The 10,514-nt window shown below is 47.1% G+C and overlaps 1 protein-coding gene across 1 annotated transcript in view; it reads right to left on the bottom strand.

The window, feature by feature from the left end:
• The window catches only part of TTC21A (tetratricopeptide repeat domain 21A), a 67,623-nt gene extending 57,272 nt beyond the window's left edge, over window positions 1–10,351 (bottom strand). The window contains exons 1-4 of the mRNA XM_015412801.1: window positions 10,325–10,351; window positions 9,170–9,299; window positions 4,655–4,768; window positions 2,742–2,908 (exon numbers count right to left, since the gene is read on the bottom strand). Of these exons, the coding sequence (XP_015268287.1) occupies window positions 2,742–2,908; window positions 4,655–4,768; window positions 9,170–9,299; window positions 10,325–10,351 (438 nt within the window). The remainder of the gene's footprint in view (window positions 1–2,741; window positions 2,909–4,654; window positions 4,769–9,169; window positions 9,300–10,324) is intronic.
• Between the last annotated feature and the right edge of the window lie 163 nt (window positions 10,352–10,514).

Genomic DNA, 10,514 nt, shown 5'->3' with positions numbered 1-10,514 from the left:
TTCTCCCTAGAAAAGTGAAGGAAAAATACATGACGGGCCCTGGACCCAACTCCCAGAGTTACAGATGCCCAAGAGTGACACTCTTTATTAGCTATGGGTAATAAGAAGAGAAGAAGAGATTAGATTTATACCCCGCCCTTCACTACCCAAAAGAGTCTCAGAGTGGCTTACAATCTCCTTTCCCTTCCCCTCCCCACAACAGACACCCTGTGAGGGAGGTAGGGCTGAGAGAGCTCTTTAGAGAACTGCTTGTGAGAGAACACCTCTGAAAGAACTTGTGGCTGACCCAAGGTCACACCAGCAGCCGCATGTGGAAGAGTGGGGAATCAAACCCGATTCTCCCAGATTAGAGTCCGTGCTCCTAACCACTACACTAAACTGGCTTTGGTCAATTTTTTTTTAATAAGCCTTATTAAAAGCCATCTTTGAAGGAAAGGTTCCACTGTTCATTGTAAAAACAGAGTGAGCGGGAAAACTAAATTTTGTATAGATACCTAATTCATTATATGAGAATTCATCCTTCATAGTTACTTGGAGGGAAGTCCCACTGAACTCACAGGGACTTATCTCCAACTGAAAAGGAAGTTGCTGAAGTTACAAAATAAGATGTACTGTGTAATCCTAACCACAAATACTCAGAAGTGAGTCCCATTAAGGCATGTGAGACTTACTACCCTAGTAAGTACATCTCCCCTACTCTGTTTTTACAACAAACAGTGGAACCCTTTCCTTCAAAGATGACTTTAATGAGGCTTAAAAAAAATGAGCAAACGTTTTTCAGTGTCTACCAGCCATAATCAAATCTAGATCAAATCAAGCCTAAACTCTCCCTAGAAGCTAAAATGACGAAACTGAGGCTATTGGACTTTGGTCACATTTGGAGGAGACCAGAGTCACCGGAAAAGACAATAATGCTAGGAAAAGAGGACGACCCAACATGAGATGGAGGGACTCCATCCAGGAAGCCACGGCCCTCACTTTGCAAGACTGTTAAAGACAGAATGTTTTGAGGACATTAATTCATAGGGTCAGGGGTCATTTCCTGCAGGAGCGCACAGGAGTAGAGCTCCGGCAGTAAAGACCCTAGGGGGCAGGCACATGCAACAGTCAGAGCAAGAAGCAGCCAGGTAAACTGCAGAGCCCTCCCCGGCCCCCTGGTCCAAAACAGTCCAGTAGCACCTTTAAGTCCACGTTTTATTCAGGTACAAGCTCTCCCTCCTCTGCGAGGACAGATCTGCACATTTCCCCCACCCCCAATAGCTAGCAATCCAAAACAGTCCAGTAGAGCCTGAGCGGTGGGTGTTGCCTTCGGACACACTTCTGGTGATGTCAGGGGGTGTTACCCATGCAAATGAGTTATGCTAATAAGTTATGCTAATGAGCTCCTGCACCTCTTTTTCTACAAAATGACCCCTGCATAGGGTCACCATAAGTCAGAAGCAACTTGACAACATTTAACACACACACACAAGCATATTTTAAGAAAACTGCCTGTAAAATTGGATCCTGAGCAGAAGAGTTAAGACATGAAGAAAAACTAAGGAAATGAAACAAGTGGTCTCATGTCTTTTACTGTGCAGGGAACCACGCAAAGGTGATGTAGAACAATATACCAGTGTCACTTTAGAAGGCTGTGCACGTGCGCGCACACACTTTCTCTCTAGGCATGAGTACTTCCTCAACCAAACAGATCAGCATTCTCAGTTTTGCCAGCACTGAACAGGTGTTGCAGAGGCAGGGGTAACAGGAGATGCCTGGAGTCACTCTCCTTCTATAAACAAACAGGTGATTACTACTGTCAGAATTTACAATGCTGACCATCTGTTTGGTGAGGTATAAACACACCAGAATCACAGTGCACACACCCTTAAGGGCTAACACACACAAACCTGTTTGCAGGTTGGGTCCCGATCTTACAGAGGTCCCTGCCACACGGCAGAACAAAACCCGGGCAAAGTGCGGCTAATCAGAGCCGCACCAAAATAGAGACGCCGTGGCGGGATCCCACAGATCCCCGGCACGATCAGATGCCGGGGAGGAAGCCACGGTCGGGAGGGGGAGGCTGCCGAACTGCGCATCTCTGAGCATGTGCAGTTCAGCCAGGAGCCGGGGATGCGCCGGCGGAAGGACGCGCTGGCGATCCCACAGCCGGCCTTGATGCGGACTTGCCGGAAGAACCACCTCGGTAGGTGGTTTATTTTTGCCGCGGCGTTTTGGGCGGAAGGGCCGGATCGGGGACGGGTGCGGAATGCTTCCCAGATGTTGCGGTGGGATCGCGCCCGTTTGCTCCGCCCCCGATCCGTCCCTCTCCCGGCCCAAAACCTCTCGTGTGTCCGGGGCCAGAGTGAAACATTTATGGAAGGTTCTGTCTGCCTATGGATCTTTAGGGCTGCCAGCTCTGAGTTGGGAGATACCTAGAGATTTTGGGGCTTTAGCCTGAGGAGGGTGGGGTTTGGGGAGGGGAGGGACTTCAGTGGGGTATAATGCTGTAGAGTCCACCTTCCAAAGTGGCCATTTTCTCTGGGGGAACTGACCTGTCGCCTGGAGATCAGTCGTAATCCCAGGAGGTCTCCAGCCACCGCCTGGAGGCTGGCAACCCTAACACCCTTGCTGGATCACAGCGACTGTGCTCTGTTGGCCTACGTGCCCCTTGTTACTTACAGAGACACAGAGCGTATTTAAATTACAGTTCAAAGTTCAGGTGGGGGGTGTCTAAATGTGAACAGCCGGATTGACTCTACCTCTCTTGCGCTGTTCGATATTTGCAGCATTTTGTCGATATACTCCTTTGCCTTGTCATTCTGCTTGATCAGCCACAGAAACACCGCAGCGTAATACCAGCCATTGCTTCCTGCAGTTTTCCGCAGGTCCTGTAATTTGCTCTCTAACTCCAACACTGCAGAGGAATCTGAAAGCAGAGAGGAGAGACGGTAGTGTACGTTACCTCCCCTGCCCCCAGCTTTACTTACGGATCTCACAAGTCAGTCCAACGAGGAAGTTCCCAGGGGTGTTTTTGAGCTCTACAAACAGAAGCTCGAAGGCAGAGGAGAGGTAGACCTCCTGATGGCCCCTGGGTTTTGGCCACTGTGTGACACAGTGTTGGACTGGATGGGCCATTGGTCTGATCCAATACGGCTTCTCTTATGGTCTTATGGATAAATATCTGGAGCAGAGGTCCATCAGTGGCTATTAGCTGCAAGGCATAGATCAGAGGTGTCAAACTCATTTGTTACGAGGGCCGGATCTGACATAAATGTCACTTTGTCGGGCCGGGCCATGTGTGCCATAAAAGGTAATGCCAGGTACCAGAGATAGAAACTGTATAAAGGACAGCAGCTGGTAAGCTCTGAGATGGTGTATCCTCACTGCAAGGCCCCATGGGCTGGGGGGGGGGGGCAGAGGAAAACCCACATAGGTGGACTGGAGAGGCAGCACTGCAGTGCTGGGCAGATGCTCCCACAATGCCTGACTGCTGCAGATGAAGTTGTTCTGACATGCTGAAGCCACAACGGAGTGGCTCTACCCACTCCCCCCCAGCATGCCGTCGCTTGGTTGTCAACAAATGAACCCCAGGTAGGTTCTCTGCTACTTTTTTCTTTCTTTTTCAGGGGTCACTTCTTTTACGTTCTTATGTCTGGGGGCAGTGATGCTCTGTATTCTTGGTGCTTGGGGGGCAACAGTGGGAGTGTTTCTGGAGTTCTGGCCCCGCTGGTGGACCTCCTGATGGCACCTGGTTTCTGGCCACTGTGTGACACAGAGTGTTGTATTTTGCCATCTTACCTGCAGAAAACGAAGATATCTACATTGTTAAATTCAATAAATATCAATACAACTAATGTTAAGTAGCATTAAGGAATACAGTGCTATATGCTAACTAAATTATAAATTATGCATTTTATGTTCTTAAAGAAATAAAACAAATTCAGGTCTGATAGGGAAGTATTTATTGCATGCATTTTGATTTTCCCCCAGATGTCAATTTTTTTGGTGTGGGGGGGGGGGAAGACACAAAAAGTTTTTTCTCTACAGCTTTAAATCTGAAAAGTTTACATCTCTACTAATAACTGAATAACTCACCAACAATTTCACATTTTTGGTGTGCATGAATGAGGCCCAGGACGCAGCCTAATGACACATCTATGTGGCGTTTCTGGGCATTGTCTAGTAGAGAGATGCTTTCTTGGATCCGGCCTGTAAAAATGTAACATCACATAATTGATTGGTTAGCTTTTTGCAGTCGCCAATGAGCAGTGGTCCACACTACTTATTGGCTGGGCTTGGTAGCCAGTCATCATTTTCTACCAGCCACGTGTGGTGGCCACTGTGTGACACAGAGTGTTGTATTTTGCCATCTTACCTGCAGAAAACGAAGATATCTACATTGTTAAATTCAATAAATATCAATACAACTAATGTTAAGTAGCATTAAGGAATACAGTGCTATATGCTAACTAAATTATAAATTATGCATTTTATGTTCTTAAAGAAATAAAACAAATTCAGGTCTGATAGGGAAGTATTTATTGCATGCATTTTGATTTTCCCCCAGATGTCAATTTTTTTGGTGTGGGGGGGGGGGAAGACACAAAAAGTTTTTTCTCTACAGCTTTAAATCTGAAAAGTTTACATCTCTACTAATAACTGAATAACTCACCAACAATTTCACATTTTTGGTGTGCATGAATGAGGCCCAGGACGCAGCCTAATGACACATCTATGTGGCGTTTCTGGGCATTGTCTAGTAGAGAGATGCTTTCTTGGATCCGGCCTGTAAAAATGTAACATCACATAATTGATTAGCTTTTTGCAGTCGCCAATGAGTAGTGGTCCACACTGCTTATTGGCTGGGCTTGGTAGCCAGTCATTGTTTTCTACCAGCCAGGTGTGAGATCTGATTGGTTGCCAACTTCCAGGTGGGACTTTGTAAGGAAAAACAACTGTGATATGATAACGAAACCTTGTTAGAGAAAAATATATATCTTCTTTAATTATCCAGTGAATAAAAAATCATTAAAGGTGTTTTCTTTTAAGTAAACTGATCTCAAGTTTTTCTTTCTGATGCTACAGCGCTCAATGGATCATTTCACTCAAGGTTTCATCAGACGAGACCTTACATCTTTTGATTCCCCACTCCTCCACTTGCAGCTGCTGGATAACCTTGGACAAGCCATAGTTCTGGCACAGCTGTCCTTGAAAAACAGCAGTTTCTATCAGAGCTCTCTCAACCCCACCTACCTCACAGGGTGTCTGTTGTGGGGAGGGGAAGGGAAAGGAGTTTGTAAGCCCCTCTGAGACTCCCTTGGGTAGTGAATGGCGGGGTATAAATCCAATCTCCTCTTCTTCTTCTTCTTCTTCTTCTTCTTCTTCTTCTTCTTCTTCTTCTTCTTCTTCTTCTTCTTCTTCTTCTTCTTCTTCTTCTTCTTCTTCTTCTTCTTCTCCATGTAACCACACCATGCCTATTCAGTGTTTCTATCTATAGTGCAGAAAGGGGAAGGGTGCTTTTATAAGGGAATGGGTATGTAGTCTGGGTATTGTATGCATCATCTTGCTATTGTTGTACTGTCTTCTACCTTTATACACGCTCTACATTTTTGTGGTATGTCATGTTTTAGATTCCTCTTATGTCATGTCTTAGACTCCGCCTCTTCAGTGAACTGTGCTCAAGTCAAGATAGATGATGTTATCATCTTTCATTCAGGGAAATAATAATAATAATAATAATAATACACCTTTCTTGTACAAAGAAAAATTGCAGTATTTCAAATCAGAAGCATGCACTTCCCTCCCAGAACAAATATGACAAGTTTTCTCTACTTAAACACAGGGGGGGACGGGGGGAGGGGAACCAATGTTCCCTCTAAGCTGTGGAGTCTTGTGAGCAAGAGTTTTACTTTGTGAGCTACTGGCACTAAAGTTGTGAGCGAGCCATTTGGCTACTGCATAAATTAGTTTGTTCTGGAGCCATCCTTCCTGAGCTAAGATAAAAATGTGTGAGCCAGAGGCTTAAAAACTATGAGCCAGCTCACACTAACTCAGCTTAGAGGAAACACTGGGGGGGGACAGAAAATTCAGCAACACGGTCTGAAAAGTTTTTAAGTAGCAAATTAGTAGCAATTTTTATCTCAGTTGTAAAAAGAAATCTTCTGTTAAACAGCATAAAAACAAGAACCAGTGTAGAACTGGTATTACAGCGTGAGATCGTCAGAAGTGAGACAACAAAGCATACAAGCAATCTGTCTGGCTCTTTAGGGCTGCTTCCACCTAGGGTTGCCAGATTGATCTAAAAACACACACCAAGCCCAAGTGCAAACAGTGTGACACATGCTCTTTGCACTGGGAGGAGCACCCCCCCTCAACCGCAAAGTAGCAGCAACAGCAGCAGAAGAGATTGGATTTATGCCACGCCCTTTACTACCCAAAAGAGTCTCAGAGCGGCTTACAATCTCCTTTCCCTTCCCCTCCCCACAACAGACACCCTGTGAGGTAGGTGGGGCTGAGAGAGCTCTCTCCAGAACTGCCCTTGAGAGAACAGCTGTGAAAGAACTTATGACTGACCCAGGGTCACACCAGCAGCTGCATGTGGAGGAGTGGGGAATCAAACCCGGTTCTCCCAGATTAGAGTCCCCGCTCCTAACCACTACTCCAAACTGGCTCTCAAAGGGAGCTGCTTGGCATTAGGGCGAAGGGTGCTGCTTGGCATTTGGGCACAGTGCCATCTCGTCCGTGCCCAAATAGCGTGGTTCACGCTGTCTGGGATTGGTAAGGTTGCCAGTTAACCCAGACAGTCTAGTTAACACCAGGCAGCTGGCAGCCTTCCTTCCACACGGAGCTCTTGCTCTGCTCTCGGCCCCTGCCCAACTGCAGTGGTTCTGGTTGCCCACCTTCCGGATTTCCCCAACTCTGCAATGACAATGGAAGCCAAACAACGAACTCTCTGTTTGCAGGTGCAATTTAGGGTTGCCAACCTCCAGGTGGGGCCTGGAGACCTCCTGCAATGACAACTGATCACTGGATGACACAGTTCCTTTGGAGAAAAAATGGTTGCTTTGGAGGGTGGACACCAATGTTCCCTCTAAGCTGTGGAGTCTTGTGAGCAGAAATTCTACTTTGTGAGCTGCTGGCATTAAAATTGTGAGCAAGTGATTTGGCTACTACATAAATTAGTTTGTTCTGGAGCCCTCCTTCCTGAGCTAAGACCAAAATCTGTGAGCTGGAGGCTAAAAAACTGTGAGCTAGCTCACACTAACTCAGCTTAGAGGGAACACTGGACACTATGATATTATAACCTGCCAAGGTCCCTCCCTAGGCTCCACCCTCCCATCTCCAGGAATTTCCCAACCCAGAGCTGGTAACCCAGGGTCCTGGACCTGGTTAAAGGCACCCACTGGCTACTGCACTATGTTTGCTAAGCAAACAAGACCTTTACCCAAGTGAAGGTTATCCATTGCTGCAAAACGTTTGCGCTTACACGTTTGCTCAGGAATAAGGCACGCTGAGTTCGTGCTGGGCAGGTGTGTACAGGCACGCCGCCAAGGCTGCAGTCTTGGAGCCTCAGTAAAGGTCACTTCTGATTAAACATGGATCGGATTATATTGTCAGGGAAGCGATGTGGGACAGCTGTTGCGGCTGTCCCACAAACTCTGAGTTTTAGGTCCACCTTCCACTCTGCCTCTTGGTCTGTTCCTGTCCAGACTCCAACTAAGCAGAGACTCAAGACGGGCACCATGCTCACGCGACCCTCTGGGGCTTCATCCTGCATAATTAGCCCCACAGCAGAGTTTTGGATTTATGCCACCTTTGCACTTTAACAGGAAATGCTGAGACGCTGCCAAAAATACCTCTGAGCAGTGTTCCCTCTAAGCTGAGTTAGTGTGAGCTAACTCACAGTTTTTTTAGCCTCTGGCTCACGTTTTTGTCTCAGCTCAGGGAGGATGGCTTCAGCGCAAACTAATTTATGCAGTAGTCAAATCGTTCACTCACAACTTGAATGCCAGTAGCTCACACAGTAGAATTTTTGCTCACAAGACTCCACAGTTTAGAGGGAACATTGCGAGTCACCTGCTGACCTTCATCTGTCACTTCTGCATACTGGCTTGGATCCACTGGCAATTTACACTGAACCAAGTTATTTCTGCCAGCAGAACGAAACTTCCCCATCTTCCCCTCTGTCTGCAACCCCAAATATCCCCTTCAAATGCTGCTCCTGAGGGACGGGGGCTCCCTAGGAAGACCAACGGAGGAAGTTTGAGTCCTGCAGAGGGAGAGGGAATCGTCCCCCTTTCATTCACAGAAAGGAGCTGAGGATACAAGCCAAGAATTGGAGTCTATATCGCAGCAGGGATTGTGTTAAATACTGAGTTCTAGATGCATTGCAGTGATCAGCTCTGGTTTATTCCGTGATTTCAGCAAAACTACAAGACTCCAGAGCCTCAGCTCTGTTAAATAGCATGCAATTGCCACACTCAGGCTGTGGAAGGTCAGTAGTTCAGCAGTTCGAGACCCGGGTGCCGCATGACGGGGTGAGCTCCAGTCTCTAGTTCCAGCTCCTACCAGCCTAGCAGTTTGAAAGCAAGAAATAGGTACCACTTCGGTGGGAAGGTAACAGCGTTCCGTGCGCCTTGGTGTTTAAGTCATGCCACATGACCACGGAAACGTCTTCGGACAGCACTGGCTCTTCGGCTTGGAAACGGAGATGAGCACCGCAAAACTCAACTGGCTTTCGAGCAAGGGAACCTTTACCTTTCTTACTACTTGATTGGTTTGTCCCAGAGTCCTGGTCGGCTATTGTTCTCATGCTTCAAGCTCAGCCAGTCTTTTGGGTGATTCAGTCAGGGATGATTCAATCCCAATACATAACAGATAGCTATCAGAAACCAGGTTTCTAGTACAAAATGTTGGTAGTGCCTCCCAGTGTTTGATACTTTTAGATTTAATATTCGTTAGTTCTCATGTTTCCTTAGTTCTCATGTTTCCAAAAACTGCTCAATACAGCCAGAAACTGGAAACAGTCTAATATTGGGGATTTAATGTTGCTTTGCTGTTTTTAGATTTTAGGCCTATGCACTTCAAGTTATAGGCAGGGTGGAGAGGACACAGTCTATACAGGGCAGCATTCTACAGTTCATGTCCAAAAGATGTATAACAAAGGCCATTTCTTTCTACTGTTTACCAAGGAATAAGGTTCCAATCGCCTTGAAGAACAGCAACACTGGGTCATAAGTGTGCTTCGACAATTCGATATTTGTCAAGTGAACAATGTGGTTGAAGTATTTTTCTTGAGCATAGTAGACAATCTTCGCCTGGGCAGGGTGAGACAAGAAGAAAACGCTCATTTCTGTTCAGTTCAGTTGACACACAGCTTACTGTAACTAGGAAGGCTGCCACTTTTTCAAGCAGACCCTATAGCACAGGAGTCCCCGACATGGTGCCCTTTCCTGTAGCCCGCCAAGTGTTTTTAGAAAGTGGATAGCCTCCAAGTGGGACCTGGGGACCCCCCAGAATTACAGCTCATCTCCAGGCTAGGTAGATCAGCCTCTAACCTGAGAGAACCAGATTTGATTCCCCACTCCTTGATGGCGTCATTATGAATGATTTCTGAGAAATTGACTTTCTACAATAAACTGAATAGTGGATAAAAACTGTGTATTTTTCTTTTGGCATAATATACCACTAGGGTTGCCAGGTCTGGGTTGGAAAATACCTGGAGACTTTGGGGGTGGAGCCAGGAGAGGGCGGGGTTTGGGGAGGGGAGGGGCCTCAGCATACCCTGTTTCCCCGAAAATAAGACCTACCCCCAAAATAAGCCCTAGCAGGATTTCTATGCATTTGTGGTATAAGCCCTAGTGTATCTTCTTGAGAAAAAATAAATATAAGACAGTGTCTTATTTTCGGGGAAACACATAGTACAATGCTATGGCGTCCACCCTTCAAAGCAACCATTTCCTCCAGGGGAGCTGATCTCTGTCAGCTGGAGATCAGTTGTAAAAGCGGGAGATCCCCAGGTCCCACCTGGAGGCTGGCAACCCTATATACCACGGTTGTTTCTGCTCATTTCTACCTTCCTTCCCCTGATCTCTCTTTGTGGCTTGCACACCTGGCGGTTGGCAACTCTAGAAGGCGAGAGATCTCCAAGGGGTATAATGTCATAGAGTTCACCCTCCAAAGATGATCTCCCCGTCGCCTGGAGATCATCTGTAATTCCGGGAGATCTCCAGGCCCCACCTGGAGGTTGGTAACTCTGCCTGGGCTACCTGTAGTGTCTGTCAGGTAAACACCGTCCCAAAAAAAAAAAACCACCAGAAAAATAAACAGTTGCCCAAAGTACCAAAATCTGAGGGTCGGCGTCTGCCATGGGGCTCCTGAATCTACACCGCGGCTTGGGAGTGGGGGGGACAGAGGGCGGTGTTCAAACGGCCAACCGCCTAACGGCCAAAGCACACGCAAGCTCGCCTCCGGAGCCACACCCCGGCTACCCAATCCTCGGCCGACATCCCAAGGCCACGCCCCCCTCCTTC

Source organism: Gekko japonicus, unplaced genomic scaffold, assembly GCF_001447785.1.
Source record: "Gekko japonicus isolate JY-2015 unplaced genomic scaffold, Gekko_japonicus_V1.1 scaffold887, whole genome shotgun sequence".
Lineage (NCBI taxonomy): Eukaryota > Metazoa > Chordata > Lepidosauria > Squamata > Gekkonidae > Gekko > Gekko japonicus.
Note: the sequence above shows the minus strand (reverse complement) of the source record. Positions and strands in the feature narration are given on the sequence as shown.